General features: G+C 37.6%; 1 protein-coding gene across 6 annotated transcripts in view; it reads left to right on the top strand.

Moving 5' to 3' along the window:
• LOC124796397 (nuclear receptor coactivator 3) overlaps window positions 1-27,211 on the top strand; it is a 302,528-nt gene that overhangs the window by 243,032 nt on the left and 32,285 nt on the right. For 5 of the 6 annotated variants that reach the window (XM_047260572.1, XM_047260573.1, XM_047260570.1 and 2 more), the window contains exons 10-15: window positions 1,186-1,711; window positions 2,087-2,620; window positions 11,260-11,456; window positions 12,809-12,949; window positions 13,183-13,365; window positions 26,510-26,679. In XM_047260572.1, the coding sequence (XP_047116528.1) occupies window positions 1,186-1,711; window positions 2,087-2,620; window positions 11,260-11,456; window positions 12,809-12,949; window positions 13,183-13,365; window positions 26,510-26,679 (1,751 nt within the window). The remainder of the gene's footprint in view (window positions 1-1,185; window positions 1,712-2,086; window positions 2,621-11,259; window positions 11,457-12,808; window positions 12,950-13,182; window positions 13,366-26,509; window positions 26,680-27,211) is intronic. The other variant, XM_047260571.1, reaches the window with a different exon arrangement.

Genomic DNA, 27,211 nt, shown 5'->3' with positions numbered 1-27,211 from the left:
GATAATTTTATTTTCTCTGCAGATCTGATGAAATTATTTGGAAGTTTTGAACTCAAGATGAATGAAATTATTCTCACTCGTTATTTAATTTAAAACAAACTTTATAAAATTAATTTTTGGCTGTTAACAATTGCAAAGGCTTATTGTAAGTCTTTATTCCAATGCAATGTCAAAAATAGATAGAGGGGTGTGTTTTACATATAGTCAAAGACTAAATGATAATAGTTGTGTGGCTGCATTAACAATAAGCTTGTGTTACAGTTCCTTCTTTTGAAAAAGAAATACCTGGTATTTATTTATTTAAAAAACTGGCAATTTGGTAAGGATAAAAAATAAAATTTTGACTGATTATTGATGGTTCTCAAACATTAGGGGTAAGTTAAAATTCATGCGCAAGACTGAAACTCAAATCCTATTTGATCCACAGCTTTCATATGTAATGTTTGTTTCACTGTCGGGAATACTCCACTGTAACGTTTTTAAAGCTAATATAAATTTTCCTTCCACCTTTCCCTGTTTTACCCTCAGTGCTCCATTTTTCCACTTACACTTTTTCAGATAACACTTTTCTGGCTCAGAGTTAATGACACCCACAAAACAATCAATTGTTTTGCAGTGTGAAAGATGAATTTTGCTTCTGTCTATAACCTTTTATAGTTGGTTACTGAGAGCACACATATGACATTTATAGAAATTGTTGTTGTTGATGTTTGCACAACCGTAATTAACCAGTAGCAGTCATAGGAGTTAACTGTATGAGTTGTGGTAGTTATGATGAAACTGAGGAATTGGGGGGAGGGGGGGATGGAGTGGAAACCATTTTCCTAGAACACAGTAGATGTAATCCAGTATGACAGAGCAGAAATACTATGAACTGCATAAATTAAGAACTTAATGATGTTCAATTAGAGGGATTTCTGCTAACTCTTACGTCGATGCCAGCCACTTGCTTGCATGTCATGTAATATTTCAGAAATCTTTCAAACTGCATGTACTTGCAGCCTCATCTCCCTCATCAGTTGTGTAATTTCTTTATCAAGAAATATCAGTGGTGTCACCGCTCACATGTAATGGCATGTCAGTTACATTATATTTATGTACCAAATAAATGTCATCTTATGTACTGCCATCTGTGGCTTCAAATGTATATTGCCTTTTGTGACACTTAAATACAATTTTTTACAGCTGCTCAATGAGAAAAGTGATGATGATGATTTAGAGAAGAGAGCTGGTTTGAAGAAACAGAATGAACTGCTGCAACAACTACTAAAAGAACAAGATGAAGAGAGCAAACCTCAAGTAGGGCCCGATACTGGTCAGCATCGTGACGATGACCCTCTGCTCGAGAGCCTCGGTTTCCGCAACCCTTCTCCATCTCCACCTTCTGGGGCAGGTGTGGGTGTTGATGTCACTGGCAGCTTGACAGTATCATCACTGATTGGAGGACGCAAACGGCCGAGTGATGACGGAGATGAATCGGGAGTTTCGTCTGCAAAGATGAGGCTCGGTGGACCTTCTGGAGCTCCTCCGGGAGTGTCGAGAAGTGGCACTGCAGCTGGAACGAGCAAGTTGTGGGAGCGCAACAAAATGCTCGCATCGCTTTTGGCTAAAGAACCATCGCAACCAGCCACCATCCCACCTATACCTGCTTCTGTCATCTCGGCTACACCACAAGAGATACTACCACGTGTCAGCAAGCCTCAAACTCCCAGTAAGTCATTTGGAGACTGTTTCTCATTGGGTTGCTTAATTTTGCTGTTTTAACAGGAGAAAATTGGCAAAATCTAAAACATCACATTTTCTTTCACATAAATCAGACCCACATTACTGCTAAATATATTTTAATTGCTTGGTCCCTGGATAATATGTAATACAGATACAGTGAAGCACTGCTGCTCTGAGATATTGTCTATATTATGTCTCTCATGGTAGCTGAAAGACATAGAAAGTTAATTTTTAAATGTAGGTAGTCATGGTTCATTAATAATTAACACTTAGTCAATTATTTTTTTGTAAGTTTTGTCGGCAAAAACCAAAGGATCTTTATAGTGATTTTTACTGTATATGTTTGTGTCTGTGCATCCAGGCTGGCCAAGTGGAAATGTGCAACCTCCATCCTCAACTGCAGCTACTGCACGGCCAACACAACAGGTAACTGATGTGTCGAGGCAACAGGTTCGGCCACAGCCCAACAGGCCTAGTGCCACACCATTCCTCAACCAGATGCTCACGCAACAAGATCATCAACAAAGTAACATGCTGCTGCAACAGAGTATACAGCAGCAAAAAGTTCAGCAACAGCCATCGCAACAACAACAGCAGCAGCAGCAACAGGCACAGCAACAGCAAGTGCAGTCATCTCAGCAACAGGCACAGCAGCAGGTGCAGCAGCAGCAACAGCAACAACAGCAACAGCAGCAGCAGCAACAAGTGCAACAACAGCGTGGACAACTGAACCAACTTGAAAGTAGTTTCAATATCCCAGTATCAGGAGCCACAACTGTAGATTTTCGATCTGTTTCTGGATCTGGTGTCAGTAGTCCCAGTACGTGGGATAACCAGTCATCAGATCCCGTTTTATCTGATCTGCTGGACCAAGTTATTGATATTGTGCCTGATGGTAAGTGTTCCAAAAAACTGTAATCCTTCCAATACAAACATTTCTGTGTACATTCCCTTCCCAAGTTACATAATATTTATGTAGATGGTGGCAACCAAAATAGCAGTATTCACCAAGCATTAGAAACATGTGAGGCACATTGTAGATAACCTATGGACAGGTCAGCCGACTGTTTTTAACAACCAATTGTTTTTTCATTCACTTGATTTTTTTGAGTTGGATGAAACAACTGAAAGAAAGTAGCCTCTCTGGCTACATCAACCATATGAATGTTTTTTCATTCACTCTCTTGTTTTTAATGGATTCCCTTTCGTACTTTTTTGTCCTTTTTGGTTATGCATGGACCTTGACTAGGGTTGACAACTATTTTGAGACAAATCTTATTTCAAGCAGAGATGGATAAAAGTGTATTTCAGAAAATGAAATATTTTTAAAATTTATATATTTATTTACTTGACTACAATTATAGTTGCATAATTCTGGTAGAACTTAAATGCTTTGGGATTAAAGGAGACCTCTCATCGAAAGCAGAAGCGTTGATTCATCAACATGCACACACAAAAAAACCTTTGCTCCCGGAACCATCCTGACCTCAACCTCTGTTAACTGACTGTCCTCACACCTTCCATCCAACAGCTCCCCATTCCCCTTTCCTATCACTAATTCACCTCTCCATATCACCTTCATCATGCACTGCTCCCTGCTGGCTCCGACACCTATGAATCGTGTGTAGCATGTGCACATACCACGCTTTCTTCCCACATTCCTAGCCAGCAAATCAGCTGCCTCTCTCCAGGCCACTAGCTATCCTCTCCAGCCCCTCTTCTTGCCTCCTGTAACTTGAAAAGGATGTGCTCCAAAAGCTAGCAAGTTTTCTCTCTTTTCTTTTTTGTGTGCGGCTTTTGATGATCCAATGCTTCTCTATTTTACTTAAATGCAAATTTGTCATACTTCTAGCATTAAATATGGACTTTTTAGTTGGTTGTTAAAGGTCAATAACAGGCACTACATTATAAATTTAATTTAAAAAGATGAACAATGACTCTTTTATTTAAATTTATTGAAGCACTGTTTTTTTCTGCTGATTTACACCCATCGCCAATAATTCTCATTCAGTAAAAGCTGAGGTGATGCGAACAGAAAGCATGCAAGATACAGTTTGTCAATTGCTTAATGACTTAAATGACTCTCAGTATATACAATCACTTGTCAGATACTCACCCTCACCCCCCCCCCCCACACACACACACACACAAGAAATGTATCATGAGAGTGACTTTCTATCCAGTCATATGATTTCTGTGCCACTGCGCATTTCAGCATTTTGGCCCAGGCATGGTTATTTGTAGATGTGGACAAAAACCCAAACTAAAAGCTACTTATTGGCCCCAAATAAAAAGCAGGTTTTGGAATTACAATAATAGTGATGATGATGATAACACAGCACAATTTAACAATGCCAAAATGATCAAATGTTTCCCCTCTTAACTGAATGCGCTGGGGATCATGTCATTGTTTTCATTTGGTTCTTGTACAGACTGGTTTTGCTTTAAAGAAATGAATGAGTAATAATAATGCAATCAATATATAAAAGTACAACCAACTGAATTAATTGGTTTCATTTGGTTGCATACACAGACTGGTTTCAATGTAAAAAAGGAATGAATAATTCAACCAATGCATAAAACCATGAGGAGCATTCAATAATTAAAGAGAGGAATTGCTCTGGAATACTCTCTTTCAAATTCTAAAGGTGGCAGGGGTAAAATACAGAGAGCGAAAGGCTATTTACAACTTGTACAGAAACCAGATAGCAGTTATAAGAGTTGAGGGACATGAAAGGGGAGCAGTGGTTGGGAAGGGAGTAAGACAGGGTTGTAGCCTCTCCCCGATGTTATTCAATCTCTATATTGAGCAAGCAGTAAAGGAAACAAAAGAAAAATTCGGAGTAGGTATTAAAATCCATGGGGAAGAAATAAAAACTTTGAGGTTCGCCGATGACATTGTAATTCTGTCAGAGACAGCAAAGGACTTGGAAGAGCAGTTGAACGGAATGGATGGTGTCTTGAAGGGAGGATATAAGATGAACATCAACAAAAGCAAAACGAGGATAATGGAATGTAGTCGAGTTAAGTCGGGTGATGCTGAGGGTATTAGATTAGGAAATGAGACACTTAAAGTAGTAAAGGAGTTTTGCTATTTGGGGAGCAAAATAACTGATGATGGACGAAGTAGAGAGGATATAAAATGTAGACTGGCAATGGCAAGGAAAGCGTTTCTGAAGAAGAGAAATCTGTTAACATCGAGTATAGATTTAAGTGTCAGGAAGTCGTTTCTGAAAGTATTTGTATGGAGTGTAGCCATGTATGGAAGTGAAACATGGACGATAAATAGTTTGGACAAGAAGAGAATAGAAGCTTTCGAAATGTGGTGCTACAGAAGAATGCTGAAGATTAGATGGGTAGATCACATAACTAATGAGGAGGTATTGAACAGGATTGGGGAGAAGAGAAGTTTGTGGCACAACTTGACCAGAAGAAGGGATCGGTTGGTAGGACATGTTCTGAGGCATCAAGGGATCACCAATTAGAGGGCAGCGTGGAGGGTAAAAATCATAGGGGGAGACCAAGAGATGAATACACTAAGCAGATTCAGAAGGATGTAGGTTGCAGTAGGTACTGGGAGATGAAGAAGCTTGCACAGGATAGAGTAGCATGGAGAGCTGCATCAAACCAGTCTCAGGACTGAAGACCACAACAACAACAACAACATGAAACAGTTTGCTGGAGGAGCATTGTACTTCCATGAGTTGGCATCACTGGGATGAGCTGAGAAAAGCTGATAGATACAACTTGTTTTGTTTATAACCTCAGTATTGCACTTGAGAATGTAATGTCAGTTTGAAGTTCCCATATTAGTTGAACAATGTTCAGTGTTCTGTTGTTTGCTTTCTGAAGGTGAAAAACTGGCTAAAGTCTTTTCTCCAATGCTTTTACAGTATGGTAAAAGTTGCACAATCTGCATAAATTGTTACAAGTGGATAGAACAGTTGAAAAATGGTTGAACCCCTCTGACTGATTGACGGGGAACACCCTTTCCAGCCACTTGGAATGCCAACTCTTTTGCTTGAAAACTGCATTGAGGACATTGTTTGTAGAGATATACATGTTACGTTTCAACATAAGCAGAAACCATTGCAGTAAGTGTTGGCAAGTTAATAACCTTATCAGTAAGAAGCTCAAGTATAGCAAAACAAGTGCAAGGTGGGTCCTGAAAGAGTTAACATAACAACACAAAGAAACAAGACAGATTTGAAAGAACACTGTGAAATGTAAGGTGACCCTCTTCTTAACAAGATTTTAACATGTGGTGTAACTTAGGTTACTATTTCAAACCAGAGTCCAAAAAAGAAAGCAAGAAATGGAAGCACACAGCTCACCTGTTCTAAAGGAAACTGGAACACAAGTGTTGGCAGAAAAAATAGTGTTGACCATCATTTGGGATGCTTAAGGTGTCATCCTTTGTGATTATTTGGAAGATCAGCTTAGAGTAAACAGTACCTACTGCTCAGGCATTCTGACAAACAAAGTAAAACCAGTAATGAGCGAAAAACGTTGCAGATCTCAAAGAAAAAGCATGATATTGCACATGACGATGCTCACCTACCCATCGTCCAGATGACCCAAGAAACCATCGAAAAAATTAGTTGGGAGATACTACCACTTCCTCACTGCAGTTCAGATATGACTCCTTTGTATTTGTGATGTTTGGTCCACTCAAGGAGGCATTTCATGGGAAAAAGTTCAGCAGCAATGAGGAGGTCAAAAAGCTTGTGGAAGAGTGGCTCAGACAACAAGACAAAAGACACTTTTGCATCAGGTATAAAAATACTAGCTCATCATTTATTAATATTGATGGGGATTGCATTGAGGAGTAGTAAAAATCTCATTTTGTAAAAATACACCTTTTTATTCTGTCTCTGTAGTTCGTTGAATGTCCCTTATACAACTGAATAAATCAATTTTTTTCCAACAGTTGACTGAATCCATTATTTTAATTTGGCTGTTCCCATCGTTATATAAATCTATACACAAACATCAAAAATTTGTGCATTCTGAGGGATAGTTGAAACATAGCACAAAAGAATTTTGACATGGGGAAATGGGAAGATTTGTGAAGCCTGCATAGCTATTCTTGTTTGTCAAACATATTTAGGGAAATAGTCAAGCTAAAGAACACTATGTACCTTTTTCAAGACATTTTTATTTTTTTCAAAATAAATATGAATGTGGAAAGTTCTGGGTGGAATGCAAATAATGGAACGAATAAAGAGAACCACTCACTATAAAAGTCTGCCAATAAAAGTCTGCCATGTAGCAGTAGGCAGGCACATAACCACAACTGAAACTATTCATAAGCTTTCAGGTATTCTGTTGTTATGGAATAGTGTGGACTCTAAGCTCACATATTATCTTCCTAGAATGATGCACTACATGTTTTACATTCTGCTTGATTTTGTAAATTTAGCTGGTCTGGTGAGAGTTGTGTCAGTGCAGTTACATGTCATATTCCTAATGTGAAAATAAGAGTTGTGTATAGTCAAGAAATTCAGAAATGAATAAAAACTGCCACATTGTATGTGAATGACTACTGTCCATTGCCCTTGTAAAAAATTATTGTGAATCACAAAAGCTTGTATTGTGGTTGTTAGTTCCTTCATGTAATTAATGATTTTGTTCCACTAATAATCATGCAATGACCTGAAGGTCAATACATTTTTTATTATTTATTTGTGGTGACTTCCACCTACATCGACATACATACTCTGCTGCCCATTGAGAAAGTACAGTAAAGGGAACTTACTATTGCACCACATGTTACTGTTTCTTTTCATTCCATTTGTGTATGAAGTCTGTGAAGAATGACTGCTTGACTGCCTCTGTGTGTGCTGTAAATAGTCCATCCTTGTGTTTGTGGTCCCAATGGGAGTGATACAAACGGTGCCTAAGTCTACTCCTAGATTCTTCACATAATACTGTTTCTGGAAACTTCATAAGTACTTTTTTGCATGATAATTGGTGTCTATCTTCAAGCCTATGCCAATTGAGGTTTTTCACATGTCCATGATGCTCTACCATGAGTCAAACAAACCCATGACCATCCATGCTTCCCTTACTTATACATATTCAATGTCACCTTTTAGTCCTACTTGGTATGAGCCCTACAAACCTGATCAATATTCTAAGATGGGATGCACAAGTGTTTGTACACTGAATGCATTTTCCCAGTATCCTGCTTTATCTATGATCTTACCTTTGTGATAGTCCCATTTCACATCCCTACAACTTGTTACACCCAGGCATTTTTATGAATTGATTGATTCCAGTTGTGACTCATTGGTACTGTAGTCACAAGATACTACTTTCCTTTGCACCGCTTTGAAAACTCATCAAGAACTGATTGGATATTTGTGCAGATTTATGAGGCAGATGATATGTGAAAAGTTGGGCTTTACTATTAATATCGTCATATGACATGAAGACCAAGGGTCCCAATACTATTTTCATTTCAGTTACTTTTATTATTTCTAATATTCCACTTTCTCATAACCAAAAAATCCTCAATCCAATTCAATCCAATTACACATTTTTATTTATAATTGTATGATCATTTTTTGTTGGTAAGTGTTGATGTATTGAGTCAAATGTTTTTCAGAATTCAAGAAATATGAGGATTGGGCAAAAAATAATGAGAATTGGTTTAAAAAACATCGTGCATTTGACAAAACATTTTCAACACTTAATCATCTCTGCTGGACATAAAACACTTGTGCCCACATTTTTTTCATTATTGATGAAACAGTTTTTACACTCGTTGTTTAGTGCCTCGAGTGATATATTTATGTATTTTTTTCTCCCCATGTCATGGCCCAAAACTGCCTGACACTCAATGTTTTGTCTGTAGGGGCATTATTTTGGGTCTTTTTTCCTCACTGCTTCATGTAATTGCTTTGACAGTTGAAGATAGTAATGTTGGTTAAGTGCGACACCTTGGGAAACAAATTCATGGTATGTGATCCCCTTGGGAAAAAAAAAAAACGAAAAAAAAAAGAAAAACTTTATCTCACCAGCCTTGCTGCGTGGTTATGAAGGGGTCTTTCACTGGCTGCATTGTTGCTTGGTTTCTGCATCATATCCATAACACCACGACTTGCCACTGGTGATTACTGTGTGTCAAAATCTAGATCAGTTTCTGGCTGTTTTTTAAATTCCTGGCACATACACAAATGATTGGCTGTGTGCACATGCTTATCAAATTTTTCTGCAACACCATTCATATTCAAATCTTCAGTCAACATTCATTGGCATGAATGCCAGGATATTCCAATAGTTCTATGAATTTGTCAGTTGTTCTACAATGATCAAAGGTGAATGCAACACTGATTTTTTTCATAAGCAGGGATGAATGCAGAAAACAATCATGTATCATTGTTACTATATTGGAGATCTAGTAGATTCCAGTTTTAAGGTCATTTTAACATCATGTGTATATACATGCTTTCTGGGTTTATTCAAATTGCTACTAAATGCACTGATGATCACTCACTATACTACAGCTGAAATCTAGTTAGATGTGCAATAAAATGCAGATTGATACATGACTGTTCACTGTTTTCAACCCAGATTATAATCATTTCACAGTTGCTGAGCACACATCCACCCTGATGGATTTTTTATTTTATTTTATTTTTTTTTCAATGCTCTCATCTGTTTTGGAAGTCTAGGGATGTCCCAGTCATAATTTATCTTCAGCTGACATTTGACAATTTTCATAATGAGAAAACTGCTTGTAAACTGTTGCCGGGCTTGAAGCTTCCTCCCCATAAGCCTTTGAAGCATTGTGACAGTCACTGTTGCTGATTTCCTAATGGGGAACCTGATGTCAGCATGTTGATATTTACTATCTGCCATCAATAAATCACCAAACACATGAAACTGCACCTTCAAAAACAGTCACACTGACATCATAATGTTTCCACACTAATGCCTCTAGGGCAACTGGTACAAACTCGTATCTAGTGAAGGCACCTAGCAGGAGAGTTTGCAGCTAATGTTCTACCAACAGCCCGAGAAAAATTCTCCTCATTTTTGGTTCACCCCTCATATTGTATCCACCTGATTGGTTTTACAAGACTGATGTTTTTAAAATCTTTGGTTGTCAATGAGAAGGTCATTCTGTTTGAGATACCTTGTTATGTATGAGTCCACACGTTATAAGTTCCTATGACAAATTGATGTCAGTGAGAGAAGATGGTAGCTTTGTAGGTCTCTTCTTCTACCATTCTTCTAGATAATTATGACATATACCATGCTTTGTTCCTACCATTGGCTGCAGGGTTTTGTTAAAGGAATCTATAGTATGTATCTGACAGAAAACTATTTGTCCTTGAATGTCCAAAATTTATTTGCATTTTATGAGAGATCTTTCAATAAAATTATGCTACAGTAATCATTGAAGGTTTCACACATGTACCTTTTGGCAGCCAATTGCATTTCATTCAACATGTCTGTATCTACAGCCCTATGCTTTGTCTTACATCAGCTGCGCGGTAGTCTCTGTTTCTTTAGACTTGTTTCTTTGTAGTGACTGTGAGCTATGGACTGTTATATCCCCCCCTCCCCAATAATGTATTTGGTATATGTTTATGCAGTTTTCAGTCACCTATTATTCTAAACTAGATATATGCTCCTGCCCAGAGGTAAATGATTCTACAACAGACTGATCTCAGTAAGATGAGATGGTAGCTTTGTAGGTCCCTTCTGCTACCATTCTTGTAGATGATTATGGCACATACTATGCTTTGTTGCAATCACTGGGATATAACTCTACTTCCTCTGTGTTTAGTGCACTGAACAAGTAAATCTTTCTACTTGTTTCAGATGCTCTTTGTAATTTAGTAATAATTGTTGGTACTGCTATCTCCTATCAACTTATGCCAGTTTCCAGGTGAACTTTCTCAAAAAGGTCAGGTCTATTTGTTGCCACTAGATCTAATGGATTTCCATCATGAGTGGGCTTCCAAACTATTTATTCAAAGGAGTTTTCAGAAAAAGCATGTAGTAATTTTTCATAGGATTTCTTGCCATTCCCTCCACTTTCAAAACTGTAAGTATGCCAATTAATTATAAGATTAAGTATCTTGTGATGGTAATATTATTAGGCAACATATGTATTAGTGGTTTAGGGTTTTTCCACAGTTTCCCATTCTGTCAGGGGGTGAAACTGTTGGTCGTCAGAAAAACTGCCATTCAGTGCAAATGAGGAAGAGATTGGCAGAGCAGGAGAATGAGGGCCAAATAATTGTCATTCTGTAAATTGCTCTGTGTTTTGATAAAATAAATCGGACAGAATGTGCCTCACCCTAAGTAATGTAACTACAGGTCACACATAGCAAATTTTATCGTAGAAATTATTGTTCTGCAGTTAATTCCCCATATCCTATTATTGACTGACAGGAGAAACATTTGTATGAGATTTGTTCTGTGATTTGATGATCTGTGCAATACTGGTTGTAAGTCCTCTATAAATATTGTGGACTGCGAAGTTATAATATGTTTCCTTTTTTCTCTTCTTTTCAGATTCATCTGCCATCATGAATATGTTGGATGCAATGGAATCATCACCTAATAATAGTGGGTACCAGCAAGGTCTGAATGAGAAAATGGCTATTCATGCCATTCAGAAATCTCTCATGTTATGTGAGTCAGCAGTGAAGAGTCCTTCTTCCCCAACTGTATCTCTGCCGGGGACACCTCCAACATATGCTGCCTCAACGGTAGGTTTTTCCTTGCTACTTTCGTGTATGTTACTAGTTGTTGGTTTTTATTTACAGTGAACAGGTTGTAAGAAGAGTGTGTTTATACTTTTTCTGTTTTTGTGTGATTGATTGTCTTCCAGAGAAATGTAAAACCTTCTAGGTTATTACTACAGTAACTCAAATAATGATTTTAATCAAGAAATGGAAGAGCTAAGGTATGGATGTACACTGTCATATACAGTCAGCACTTTTCTCGTGGCTGATAATTGAGCCATTGTGTACTAGCTTTCTCTGATAACTAAGTTTACTGTAAAATGCAATTGTGAAATGTCAGGAAAACAATAAATTTAATTGCCAGCATTTGGTGACAAAGATATTGTAATGATGGAAACATATGCAAGATAATGTTTTCCTAGAACATGTAATACAATGTACAAACATGACTTGCAACATCACCCATGATTATACAAGGTTGTTGAAACAAAACTGGTACACTTTTTAATAACCTGAATAAAAATTAGATGTACGCTTGTAAAATATTCTAGAAAAGAAACACAAATCAAATTGCAGAAAGCAATGATCACTTTTTTGTCATTGTCAAATATAAATAAGGGAAACCAAAGACAAAAATAGAACTCAGGTTACTGAAATTTTATTCTTTGTGGAAGGTAAGTGATCGCTGAGGTCAGACTGCATCAAAAGTAACTATCATGAGAGAACTAAAGAGCATGGCTATGGCTAAATGATAGCATGAAAACTTCTATCCTAAAAAGGAACAGCCCTGCATTTATTACTAAGAAACAGTTTGTTTGTTATATTAGTGTGTAATTGTTTTTAACCTTGATCTATGTGTCCCCCTTGATAGCTGAGTGGTCAGAAACAGTTTCTTTGTTATATTAGTGTGCGACTGTTTTTAACCTTGATCTGTGTGTCCCCCTCGAAAGCTGAGTGGTCAGTGCAGCAGAATGCCATGCAAAGGGGCCTGGATATGATTCCCAGCTGGGTCGGAGATTTTCTCCGCTCTGGGACTGGGTTTTGTGTTGTCTTCATCATCATCATCATCATCATCATCATCATCATCGTCATCATCTCGTCCTCATCAATACACAAGTCGTTGAAGTGGCTTAACTAAAAAGACCTGCACCAGTTGAGCAGTCTACCCGACGGGGGGCCCTAGACACATGACATTTCATTTCACCTTGATCTATACTCTTGCTCTATAACAGGTTTTGTATACATATTAAAAATGTTCACTTGGTGATAGTTGATTTAGAGTGGTACACAAATCTGCCAAGACACATAGTTGCTCAGTAACTTTACTTTGAAAGTTGTCAGTGGTCTGATGTGTAATGCGAACCACATTGTTCCAGATGTCAAATCAGACTCCTCAGCAGGGCAGCTTCCCACCTCCACCTGTGTATCAGAGGCCCAGATTTGGACTGCCAGCAGGTACTACTCCTGTGCCTGGGAGACCAGGTGCACCCCAGTATGGGATTGGAGTTCTAAATCAGGTAACTCTTATCTGTCTCCTGATACTTCCTGTTAGACTTTCATATATCACGTTAACAATACTTATATTGCATTTGTACATGTTTGGTATAAGTATGTGTGTGTCTGGTTTCATAGTTACTAGTCGCTGTGATTATAATATGTGCTATCTATTGTCTGCCTTTTCTGCTGTCTTATTTATGATTTATCTTTGTTCTGTTTAAGATAAGATGATATGTGAACTGTTTTGTTGCAGCAGGCACTGATACAACAGAGAAAGATCCTCCAGCAGCAGCAGCAGAAGCAACGGTTGCTACAGCAACAGCAACAGCAGCAGCTTCTGATTCCCTCCAATGCCACTGCAGATCAGTTGCCCACTGGTCTGCAAAATATAGACAGCCTCCTTAATAACACTGTAGCACCTAATGTATCATTGCAGGTGAGGATTTAGATGATTAAAATCTTCCGAGCCACTATATTCTGTTTATGTGTGCTTGTAACATAGTGACCATGTCAGTCACTAATGACTTCATTCAGATAGTTCATATGCTTCAGTAGCATTGACCAAAAGGTGTTTGTTAACAGTGTTTTCATTATACGATTTGGCCAGTTATGTTAAATTTAATCTACACAGTCATTGTACTTTGCATGCATATTTTGACTGCATTTTGCAGAATACTGAAAAAGGCTTTTCCAGATATGTAACAAATTATTAGATGAAAGATGCTTGAGCAAAATAGCATTGTTGTTTTGCAGAATTATCTTCTCGGACAGTTGAAATAAATTGAGTAATGTATTATTTAATAGAAGCACAAGAAATTAAGTAAAGTAGATAAAATGCAGCTCTCACACAGGTCCCCTTCAGGATCACGGAATTCTTATTCACTTAGCAGTACATTTATTCATTAATGCTTGTTGCTGATACTGGAAATAAATCTGAGCTGAGCTGTTGTTTCCACAATAATAACACAAAAATAACTGTCGAGTAGAATTTACCCCTTTTCTATTTTCCAGAATTGAATTATATACTCTGAAGCAAAGACATTCAACAAGACCCCTTTAACATACAGCAGGAAATTGGGAGTACTTATCAACTCAAAAGAAAATTAAAAACATGTGCCTCATTAGCCACTCCTGTAACAAATTATCTAATTATCTAGGTTTGAGGATCAAACATTTCTGCTAGCATCATGGCAAAAATGAAGTGTTTTCTATCAAGCCACATGAGGGGTAATAGTGTATTGTAGTTAAGGTAGCAATTCTTTTGGGGGGGGGGGGGATGAGGGGACAGGGACAGCTACGTAATGTAGTAAATATTAAGATTTTAATAGAATTTAAACAATAGTTCTTTCCCTGAGGTTGTGGCTTTCTTTATAATTTACTAGGTTAAATTTAGCTGGTCTAAGCACAGTAAGTTATATGCAGTATGGTGATAGTTTACTGTTTAATGCAGTGTGCAAATTGTTTCTATAATTTGCTTGTCTTATATTAATTTGTAATGTTATCCTTTCTAATGGCTCTATGAAACACAATGAAGAATTGAGTGAAAGCATTGGCAATAAGTTATTAGCCAATCAACTGACGACATAATTTTAGTAGCATGCCATGACTGTTCTGACTGCAATAATATCAAATTTTGCACCTGATGTCTTGCTGTATTTACAGACAACCACTATTGCTATGTAGCTTTTTCGCATGGTTGAAGGTGAAGTACACTGTGTAGTGGATTTCTTAGACTGTAGATGTAGACACCTTTTCGAATGTGATTTTAGTCTCTTATGCCTCCATGCAGACCCATTTTTGCTGTTATTCGCAGTTTTGATTATCAGACTCATCCTTTCGCAAAGCGTCTTTGAATTCCTGGCCTCAGTTTTTGTTGTTGACTGCTTGAGAGAGTGGAGCTTGCTTTCATAGATATCTGTTGTCTTCTATTTACCAGTTTAGTGATCTGAGTGTTAATGCCACAGTCCCTAGGGGTGAAGATAAATGGAAACTGTGGTGCCTTCTGTTTAGTTCTTAGGAAATTATTTTGAGGGTTTATTACCCATTTGAGTTATCTGATTGAGTGAGAAACTGACTTCAGTCATACAACTTATGTAATGTAAACAATAATTACAGAATCATCTTGAGGTTGAAGCTCTTCTGACAATGTCTGCTTACAGATATATTTGTTTTTGGAGACTGTCCACCTTGAGCGAGATGCAGTTTTTATGATTTTGTTCCCCAGACACGTTTTGCTGAAGTTTCAGCATTGTGCCAAACACAAAGTCAAAATTGATTGGTTGAAACAGGAAATTAAATACCTTCACACAAAGAAGCAAGAACTCAGTGCCAAAGTATTCAAAATTCATGTGGATCTGGGCAATCTCTGAAATATTAAATGACATCATGAATACAGTTAAACAAAACACAGAAATACTAATAAAAATAAAATAGGAAAAACAACAACAAATACTAGATGGACTTTTGAAACAAAACAAAACTGTTATACATGAAAACAGAAGACAAACAAACCACACATTCTACAAATGCGTGGTCAACTTTACTGACACACAGCTAACTAATCAAGAAACAACTTTGCTAGAAAATGGATCCAAATACATCATCAACACACACAAGACAGTAGATAGAGTGAAAGCCCTACTTTACATTTTTGTGTAGTCCGGACTTAAAACCCAAAATTGAGGAAAAATGCAGAATTGAAGAAAATGTTAACCCCCCTCCCCCCAAAACATGAGCAAAAACATATGTAATTGGCATATACGATTAAAAATCGTAATCCTCTCCAATATTTTGTGTAAAATCTGTCAAAGTGAATGAAATTAAATGTACAACACAACGTTTATACAGTAATTTGTGGTAATGAATTTCATCAGTTATTTAAAAAATCACAGATGAGTAATAGCGAGTAAAAAGTGATAAAAAAATTGAAATTGGTATCTGGGTACAAAGTAAATGAGTTATTTTCCAAGAAGCTATTATCACAAATCATATGTTCAAAACATACAATTTTTCGAGATCATCCTTTATGCTTACCCAGAAAAAAAGCAAAAATTGACAAACCTGTTGAATTAAACCAAAAACATCACAGCAGCTAAGTGGTTAAACCATAGGCATAAATGCACACATCTGCTTAATGACAAACTTTGTAAACTATTGCTGTTATTTAGTAATGCATTTCTCACAAGCTGCATTTCATATGCTCACGACTGTTAAGTGTTATTTTAGGCTTGATGAGATGAACAGACACATGAAAAAATGAGGTGACTTTCCCAATTGATGTTACAAGTTTATTAGAAGTCAGCTCAGTGAATTTCTGTACACTGTGTATAATGTAAATTTGAAAGAAAGCTCAGGTGCTACAGTTTCGCTTCATGCCCTCTATCACTGCTGCCGATCTTGACAATGTACAGTGTGTGGTGCAAAGTATATATGTGAGTTGTATATGTAGTTGCTGCAACTGTATCGTGTCAGATGTGAACATGAAAGTATTTAAAATGTGCTAATGCAAAACCCTTGGCCTGCTTCCTTCTGACATCTCTGTCATACCACATCGTCTACATGAAAAGTATGTTTTCAGTACTTCCAAAAATGTTTTCACTCCTACCTGAAGTCCCGTCATTGAAGGACCACTCCCCCCTCTGCACATCCAGTAGGTGAGCTCATTTTGTGTGTGTTAGTATAGTGTAGTGGCTGTGCTGGCTGCTGGTTGACTTAATCAGTCGCCAGCCGATAACAGTTCACTAACCAGATATGGGTCACATTTCCCCCATTATATCTGAGTATATTCTTTGAGACTCAGTGTTTGAATTTAAAAGGTTGTCAAATGACGTTTTTGCCATGATGCACCCGTGGTCTAGAGGTAGTGTCTTTGATTAGCTATCAAAAGTCATCTGTCCTGGGTTTGAAACCTGCCACTGCTTAAATTTTTATTAATAATCAGCATTGGTGGCCGAAGACTTCCAGCTTAAGAAGTTACCGTCATTCTGCCAAAGGCCTTGTCAAAGAGAGTGGAGGAGCAGACAGAGGTTCAGGGCACTCTCTTCTCCTTGGTTTGGGAAAATGCCCCTAAAAGCAGAAGAATCGGCAATGATCAATGGCATGAGGATGCAGGAGGCAATAGAAACAATTGCATTAAAGACACGTAATGTGTATCCGCAGGACACGTGGCCTGTAATTGAAAAAGTGTCATGATGATCTCTCCATTGGCAAAAGATTCCATAGTAGTTTCCCATTTGTATCTCTAGGAGGGGACTGCCAAGGGGGAGGTGACCATGAGAAAAAGATTTAGTAATCAATGAAAGGATAACATTCTATGAGTTGCGGCATGGAATGTCAGGAGCTTGAACATGGCAGGGAAGTCATAAAATCTGAAAACAGAACTGCAAAGGCTCATTCTAGATATAGTAGGGGTCAGTGAAGTGAAATGGAAATAAGACAAGGATTTATGGTCAGATGAGTATAGGGTAATATCAACAGCAGCAGAAAATGGTATAATGGGAGTAGGATCCATTATGAATAGGAAGGTAGGATAGAGAGTGAGTTACTGTGAACAGTTCAGTGGTAGGGTTGTTCTGATCAGAATCAACAGCAAACAAACACTGATGACAATAGTACAGGTATGCATGCCGATGTCACAAGCTGAAGCTGAAGATGGAGAAAGTATATGAGGATGAGATGAAAATCTAATAGTCATGGTGGAATGGCATGCAGTTGTCAGGGAAGGAGTAGAAGAGGAGGTTACAGGAGAATATGGGCTTGGGACAAGGAATGAAAGAGGAGAAAGATTAACTGAATTCTATAATAAATTTCAGCTAGTAATAGCAAATTTTTGTTCAAGAATCACTAGAGGGGGGAGGTGTGCTTGGAGAAGGCTGGGAGATATGGGAAAGTTTCAGTTAGATTACATCATGGTCAGAAAATATTTCGAAATCAGATACCGGGTTGTAAGGCTTACCCAGGAGCAATTATAGACTCAGATCACAATTTAGTAGTGATGAAGAGTAGGTTGAAGTTTAAGAGATAAGCCAGGTTGAATCAATATGCAAAGAAGTGGGACTGGGAGGTACTAAGGAATGATGAGACGCGCTTGAAGTTCTCTAAGGCTATATATACAGCAATGAGAAATAGCCCAGTAGGCAGTACAGTTGAAGAGTAATGGATATCTCTAAAAAGGGCAATCACTGAAGTTGGAAAGAAACACATGGTTGCAAAGAAAGTAACTGGATAACAGAAGAAATACTTCAGTTGATTGATGAAAGAAGAAAGTACAAAGGCGTTCAGGGAAATTGAGGCATACAGAAATGCAAGTTGCTGAAAAACGAAATAAATAAGAAGTGCAGGGAAGCTAAGATGAAATGGCTGCGTGAAAAATGTGAAGAAATTGAAAAGGAAATGATTGTTGGAAGGACTGATTCAGCATATAGGAATTTCAAAATGGCCTCTGGTGAAATTAAAAGGAAGGGTGGTAACATTAAGAGTGCAACTGTCCAATGCAGAGGAGAGAGCGGATAGGTGGAAAGGGTACATTGAAGGCCTCTACGAGGAGGAAGATTTGCCTGATGTGATAGAAGAAGAAACAGGAGTGGATTTATAAGAGATGGGATCCAGTGTTTGAATAAGAATGTAAGAGAGCTTTGGACGACTTAAGATCAAATGAGGCAGAAGGTTTAGGTAACACCTATCAGAATTTCTAAAATCACTGGGACAAAAAAGAAAAAAAAAAGAAAAAAGTCAACTATTCATGTTGGTGGGTAGAACATACGAGTCTAGTGACATACCATCAGACTTTCTGAAAAGTATCATCCACACAATTCTGAAGACTGCAAGAGCTGACAAGTATGAGAATTATCACACAATCAGCTTAACAGCTGATGCATCCAAGGTGCTGACAAGAATAATATACAGACAAATGGAAAAGAAAATTGAGAATGTGTTAGACGATGATCAGTTTGGTTTTAGAAAAGGTAGAGGCACTAGAGAGGCTGTTCTGACATAAAAGAAGCAACAACGGAAATAAAAGAAAGGTTCAGGACTGGAATTAAAATTCAAGGTGAAAGGATATCAACGATAAGATTCACTGATGACATTGCTATCCTGAGTTAAAGTGAAGGAGAATTACATGATCTGCTGAATGGAATGAACAGTCTAATGAGTACAGAATATGGATTGAGAGTAAATCAAAGAAAGACAGAAGTAATGAGAAGCAACAGAAATGAGATGGTGACGAAGTAGATGACATTAAGGAATTCTACTACCTGGGCAGTAAAATAACCAATGACGAGCAGAGCAAGGAGGACATCAAAAGCAGACTAGCATTGCCAAAAAGGGCATTCCTTGCCAAGAGAAGTCTACTAGTATCTAACATAGGCCTTAATTTGAGGAATAAATTTCTGAGATTGTGCATTTAGAGCACAGCATTGTATGGTAGTGAAACATGGACTGTGGTGAATACCGGAACAGAGGAGAATCGAACCATTTGAGTTGTGGTGCTACAGACGAATGTTGAAAATTAGGTGGATTGATAAGGTAAGGAATGAGGAGCTTCTGCACAGAATCAGAGAGGGAAGGAATATGTGGGAAACACTGACAAGGAGAAGGGACAGGATGATACGACATCTGTTAAGACATCAGGGAATAATTTTCATGGTACTAGAGGGAGCTGTAGAGGGAAAAAAACTGTAGAGGAATACAGAGATTGGATTACATCTAGCAAGTAATGGAGAACATAGGTTGCAAGTGCTACTGTGAGATGGAGAAGTTGGCACAGGAGATGAATTCATGGTGGACCACATCAAAGCAGTCAGAAGACTGATGACAAAAATAAAAAGAAAAAAATATATATTTTTGAACACAGTACACCAGAAATACATGAAAATATGAGACTGAGTTGCATGCGGCACAAGAAAATGTGGTGGCTGGGCCCCTTCATCACCTATTGGCTCGGTCCGGATCACTTCGTGTCTGTTGACTTGTTTCTCCATTACTGCTGCAAACTACTAGTAGTAATATCATAGTTGCGCAGTTAAGCTAAATGTTGCAAGTAATGTTGGCAACACTGATCGTGGCTTACGTCTGCATTTTCTTTGTCACGTCTCCCCTCTCCACAACGGCCGACAATATTCCCTTAACTTTGCCACCGTGTGTGGTGTGAACCATCTGTCTTTTGTGCCACTTATAACTCGTTCAGTCACATCAAATGTCAGTAGGAAGAAAACAGCACATCAAATGTCAGTAGGAAGAAAACAGGATGAAGTCAAGCGAGATGTCGAGTAAGAACTTAGAATTTCGGTAAACCTTACTAGGAAGAAATGTAAAATCTGTGAATTTTTAGCATTGATCTTATAAGTTTTTCACAGGGGCTATGAATTTATGGTGTAGAATCACAAGAAAGTAAAATTGGAGAACATAAAATCAAAGTTCCACTGTAATCTTATCACAGAAAGTGAGTGAATAATAAAACAACAAGAATGAAACAATAAATAAACTTCATTGCATATCTGACAAGAGAATTAGTTTGCTGAAGAAATAAGGCACATAGTAAAGTAAAACAAAAAGAATTAAATTGACAGGAACAAAAACTGAAGAGGAAAAAACTTCCAGGAAAATAATTTTCTTCTTTTTCTTCTTCTTCTTCTTAGCGTGCCTGTCTGCTTCAGACTTAGGCAATCATCATGGCTATCCTGTCTTTATCAGTTGGAGTGTGAAACAGTTCTTCAGAGCTAATATTAAACCAAGATCTAAGGTTGTTGAGCCAGGAAATTCTTCTTCGTCCCATAGGTCTCTTTCCCTTGATTTTTCCTTGCAGGATATGTTGAAGCAGCTCATATCTATTTTCATTCCTCATGACGTGACCAAGGTATTGTAGTTTGTGATGCTTTATGATGTTGATCAGCTCTGGGCTTTTGTTAACTCGTCGTAGAATCTCAATGTTTGTCACTTTTTGAGTCCTTGATATTCTCAACGTTCTTCTGTATAGCCAGAGTTCAAAGGCTTGGAGTCTTGCAGTGGTTGCCTTTGTGAGGGTCCTTGTTTCCACACCACACAAGATAACAGAGAACACATAGCATCTGATGAGCCGCATTTTTGTATTCATGGTAAGATCGTGACTTTTGAAGGCTGAGCTCATTGAGTTGAAAACACTCCTCGCCTTTCTGATGCGACACTTTATCTCCTGCGAGTTATCCCACGCTTTGTTAATGATGGTGCCCAAATATGGGTACTGTGAAACACGCTCTATGCTTGTGCCATTGGTTTACAGATTCACACCTCTAGTGTTATTCCTCCTGATGATCATAAATTTTGCTTTGTTTGTGTTGATGTCCATGCCATATTTCTTGCTTGTCTCAGAAATTTTGTTTATCAGCTTCTGCAGCCTTTCCATTGTATCCGCAAACACTACGGTGTCATGTGCATAATGAAATTTGTTGAGTGTGACACCATTCACTGAGATTCCTTCTTCCATGTCAAGTAAAACTTCTTTGAATATGCATTCTGAATACAGTTAAGGAGTATCGGTGATATTATACAGCCCTGCCTGATGCCATGTCATATTCTCACTTGTTGTTATTGGTCTTGATCTATTCTCATGACTGCAGATTGGTTCTAGTATAAATTGGCTACTATTCTTAGATCTTTCCCATCAATTCCTGTTTCCTTAATACTTCTATCATTTGTTCATGCTTCACACGATCAAATGCCTTCTGATAATCAATGAGGCAAGCAAAAAATCACTATTGATGTCTCTACATCTTTGGAACGTTACTTGTATACTAAATTCTGCTTCTCTTGTGCTAACTGCATGTAGAAGTGCGAACTGTATATCCTGCTTGTGGATCACTTTAAGAAACAGTTTTAGCAGTTGGCTCATTAAACTGATAGCATGGTATTCCCCACATACTTCGGCATTCGGTTTCTTAGGTAGGGCACTGAACTTTGATGTAAACCATTTTGGAGGGATTTTGCTCAATGAGTAAATGTGGTTGAATATTTCTGTGATCATTTTTGCTTTTTCTTTATTGAGTAGTTTGAGGAATTCTGCTTATATGCCATCTGGCCCAGCTGCTTTCCCTTCCTTCATTTGATGTATGGCCACTTACACTTCACTTACTAGGATATCTGGTCCCTCTGTGTCTAATACCTCTGGTTCTTGCCTCCTCTGGTCATCATTGAATAACTGTTCTAGATATTTCTCCCACACTCTTTTTTTCTTCCTTATTAATTATGAGGTTGCCACTGTCATCTACTAGCTTCCCACTGTTTGATTTGCGATATTTTCCTGTTGCGTCTCTGACCTTCTGATGCATGTTAAAGTCATGATACCTAATCTGATAAAACTCAATTTCTGCACATAATTCAGATTGTCCTTCTCTTTGGGTTCCCTGATTTTCTTTCCGATTGTATTCTGTATTGCTTTGTATTACACCACATTACCTTTTTTCTTCCTCTGGTCTTCTACGAGGTCCAGAATTTCACTTGTCATCCAAGTTTTCTTCTTTCTAAGGTCCGGTCTCAATTACTCTTCTTTGACTCCTTGTACCGCTTCTTGTAAGTGTGTGAGTTTTTCATTGATGTCATCGTCATTGTCTCTCCATTTGTTGTTTAGGGCTGTCTAGACTGTCTGCTGTAAGGTAGCATCTTTCAACTTTCTCAGGTCATATTTTCATGGGATATTGGAGACAACATGCTTCATTTTGGTTTTGAATTTTCCTATGAGTGGGATATGGTCTGATTGTATGTCTTCTCCCAGATATGTTCTGACATCTATACAACTATTTCTGTATCTCTTGTTCACTAGTATGAAATCAATCTGGTTCCTCACAATTTGTCCAAGGGCGATTTCCATGTGTATAACATGTATGGTGGAAGTTTAAACCATGTAAACCAGAAAAATAATGAACAAACTTAAAAACTACAGGGCTCTTTCATGTGATCAGCCAAGGGCAACACCACGATAGTGTTAAAACAAGAGAAATACAAAAACCTTAAAATTTGTAGAAGACAGTGGCATAGCGAAGTTAACTGGAGACCCAGCACAAAGATACCAGAAAAGTACACAGATAATTCTAAAAAATATCTCTCACAATTTCACAAAACAGAAAATGAAATGGCTAAAACAAAGGAAGCCCGATCATCTACACTGAACAGTGCTTTGAAGATCCACAAGGAAGACATTCTGATGTATCCAGCGGTAAATTTCAGAAGTGCACCCACATATCACTTAGCCAGAGAAATACACTCATAGTTACATAAACATTATGCGTACACAAACAACAGAAGCATACACAACACTGAAGAGCTGGTACAAAAAATCAAAGACATCAGCATACTCATAACAGCTAAACTCACATCATTTGATATCACATCTACGTTCACGAATATCCCCACCACTTATCATCAACATCATCAAACCACAATTAGAACAACAGAATGTCATTTCCAAACCCCACATAAAAGAAATAGCTAGCATTCTAAAACTAATCACAGTGCAAAACTATTTCTCACTTGACAACCAGTTTTACTCATAAAAGTCTCTCAATAGATAACGATCAACTGCAATGAGATGCAAGACCAAGCTGCGGACCTGGGGATTCTCTGTGGACTCGGTTCTTTGCCAGTGTGGTGTTGAGCAGACTAATGGCCATTTCCTTCAGTGTTCCTCCTCACCAGCCACGTGCAACTTATGAGAGCTTTTGATCTTCTTTTGTGTAAAATTGTGTCCAGACACACACACACACACACACACACACACACACACACACACACACACGAACAAGGAACACCCATAATAACATGCAGATGGTACATTCTAATCTACAACAACAAATCAGCCCATAGAACCGGCAACATATTCATAAAACAATAGCTAAAAATAGCCTACAGGACATACAATTCAAATCAGAGAAAACCAAGGGCAACCAACACAAGCACAGACAAACTGAACAGAGCACAGACAAACACAACACATCTGAAACTTTCTGACAACACATCTGGTATATACCAACGTTGCTCAACTGCTAATCAATTTATATAGGACAGAGAGCAGAAAAAGTTAACAGTATGCCTTGTCTGAATTTATGCCATTTATTGATTGTCTGTGTTTTGATAATACAAGGAAAAATAAAGGAAAAGAAATGATTTACATTAACTTGCAGCACTTTTTCTTTTCTATTTTTTTCACTAAGTGTGTCATCCATGGTGTCACTAATTTTAATCATCATCATCATCCTAATAGCACAGTTTTGAAATTTATATCTTCTTTGTCACAAATATTTGACTGTTTATTCCAAATGTGTTGCAATATCTGAGGATGTGATTACCTTAGGATCAGAGAACACAGATGTTTTTATCTAAAAACATATTGAATTTCGCTTCTATACTGACATGGCAATGTTACAAGGATCTCGTTAGTTGTGTAGAATCAGTGTTTGATACATCCTCTTTTGTTCCCATCATATGTTATGGTGAGCATTGGCAACACTGCACCACAAAACAACATTCTCCACTATCTAGACTTTTACTGTCTCATGCAGAAGTTAATACTATTGATGAATATCTGTCCAGTTTTAAAATCAGTGCAATTCCAGCTACAAAAGGACTCCAGCAGACTGCAGTTTAAATGTGTTAGATGTTCCGGAAAAGTCAAAGAACACGCTATAGAGTCCCACGGTTGACAACATGCCGTAATTTGCTGCCTGTTCACTACTCCCATTCCTGCACTTACCTAGTCCTCAAAGAAGCTGTTATCACTCCCCCCCCCCCCCCCCCCCCTCCAGCCCTTCTGTATTTCTGTGCTTGAGCAACAGGGAAATACGGACTGCAATATATTCTAGAGTCAGGTCATATATATAATAATGGCAACTAATATATAAATAAAAGATCGCATTCATGATTCAGTGCAGTTCTCACCATCTATTGATGTGCATTGATATTATCTCCACGATGAGTCTTGACACTTTAATTTATTCGTGCAACAATTATCCAGTTTAGTACACTTTGATTGTTAGACATTTCATTCTGGATTAATTTTTCCTTCTTGTTTCATCTGAACGTCAGCATCCTATACTAAAGCTGATTAAAAGCTGGTAATGTTTTTAACTGTTATTCTAATATGTGAACAGTAAACAAATTTATTATTTCCAACCCACTTAGTAAATCATTACAATCTCTCATAATCGGATAAAATATTGATCTGGGTTCAGAATCAAGTAATGTTTTTTTTTTTTTTTTTTTTTTTTTTTTTTTTTTTTTTTTTTTTTTTTTTTTAAAGATAACATAATCGCTTTTGAATGTTACCTTTAATTAAGAAGCAGCGTTAGTGTTTGTATGAGAAATTTAATTGCAAACCTGTTCAAATACAAGAGTTTGTAAGGTGATAGAATTTAGTGCTATTTCATACTGTGTTTCAACAAACTGTCAAATTTTAATTGGAGCAATAGATAGTCGCAGTGGCTAGTTCATAGTTTCTCGTGTATAGGTTGTGCTAGCTCCGCACGAGTCAAACGTCATGTGATTGTTTGAGCAGCATCAATACTGAATCTAGTGCTTCAGTGTATCGTGAAATCTTGAGCCTATTTGAAAGCGAGTATTGTTTGGCCTGCCCTGCTCTTTCAAATTTTTCAAAATAAATCTGCACTTGACCTCAATAGCCAAAGCATCATCTGTAAATGTAGGCTCACCCATTCGTAATCTATCAAACAACATAAAAGTGTTAACTTCGGCAACAGTAGTTCAATTGGCGAATATGATAAATGTGATTTTTTTCGTATGACTAATTTGGGACAAAACCTCCTCTTATAACCATGTAAATATAGGAACAGCTATCATTCTACATACACTGAACACCTTATGGACATGAACCACAGTCCAACAAATATAAACACTGACTTGAATATTCTCAAATGAAGCAATAGCCCCCACAAAAACTAATAATTTAAGAAAACTATCAATTACAAAAAGCTATAACTGAAGGGAAACAGGTAAGAAATGAACTCTGTTCTCTGTCATCAAAGAAGTGTCAGACAACACCAGCCATAAACACGCCAAACACCACTTTCCAAAAATACACACACACACACACACACACACACACACACACACACACACACACTCTTCCACAAAGTACTAGTTGATGGTAGGCATAACCACAACATGCCCAGTCATAAAATTTTGAAGTAAATAACTCTTCTACTTTAAGTTTTATATGGTTGCAGATGACAAAATGTGAAACAAAACAACTGCATTAAATAACAAAATCCTGGAAATCCACAACATATGGTAACAATGTATATATAAAAAACTTTGTCTGTTTTTCAGATATGTAAATATTGTCTTAAAAACTCAGTTTTATGTGTACAAGCAGTAAAAAACATATTTCCGGTTTTATAGAAAGATAACAAAAAAACCCACTGATGATGCTGAAACTTCAGCAAAGCACGTCTGGGAAACAAAAGTAAAAATTGTTTTTCTCAATGTGGATCCTCTCCAAAAACAAGTCTAGTCATTACAGAGTTTGAGAAATGGAAGCTCTGATGATATATTAACAAAATACAACAATTTTACTAATCTGAAATTTTGTTTCACAGAGGTCTGCCAGTGTTCCTGATTCGCAGCTCTCTCCAAACTTTGGAGGCCAGGTTCTGAACAGTGCAGCCTCTCAGATCTCCCCTGGACAACGACTCAATCAACAGCCATATTCACCACACTCACAACTGGCTTCACCACTTGGACAACAGCAGGTTTTCTCCCCTGTCAGGTAAATCTTGTTTAGCTTTTTGTGTCATTGATATGATTCATTACAATAAATATCCGTGAAATTCATAAAAAGTGTATGTACAGCATCATCATCATCATCATCATCATCATCATCATCATTGTCACCACCACCACGTCATGATCTTTACACCACTACAGCAAGCTAGGTAGGGTGATTAGAATAATTTGCTTCCATTTTGTTAGTTGATAATCTTCTGGTTTTAGTATTGTTTTCCAGGTTCCTCCTCAACTCTTCAAATCATCCTTAATCTGATCCAGCCATCTTTTTCTGAGTCATCCTCTTATTCTTTTCCCATAGACATTTCTGTCCCAAGTATGGTTTTGACAGGCAGTTGTCCATCATCCTCTTTACATGTCCAAACCATTTGAGCTATGTAGTACTCAGTCTCTCAGCCACTGACAGATCCACTTGCATCTCTCTTCTCATGTATTTGTTTCTAATTATATGACTTCTAGTTTCCTGTGAGGCTGAGTTCAGAAACTTTATTTTGCATGCTTTTAGCTTTCCCAAC

Source organism: Schistocerca piceifrons, chromosome 4, assembly GCF_021461385.2.
Source record: "Schistocerca piceifrons isolate TAMUIC-IGC-003096 chromosome 4, iqSchPice1.1, whole genome shotgun sequence".
Classification (NCBI taxonomy): Eukaryota; Metazoa; Arthropoda; class Insecta; order Orthoptera; family Acrididae; genus Schistocerca; species Schistocerca piceifrons.
Note: the sequence above shows the minus strand (reverse complement) of the source record. Positions and strands in the feature narration are given on the sequence as shown.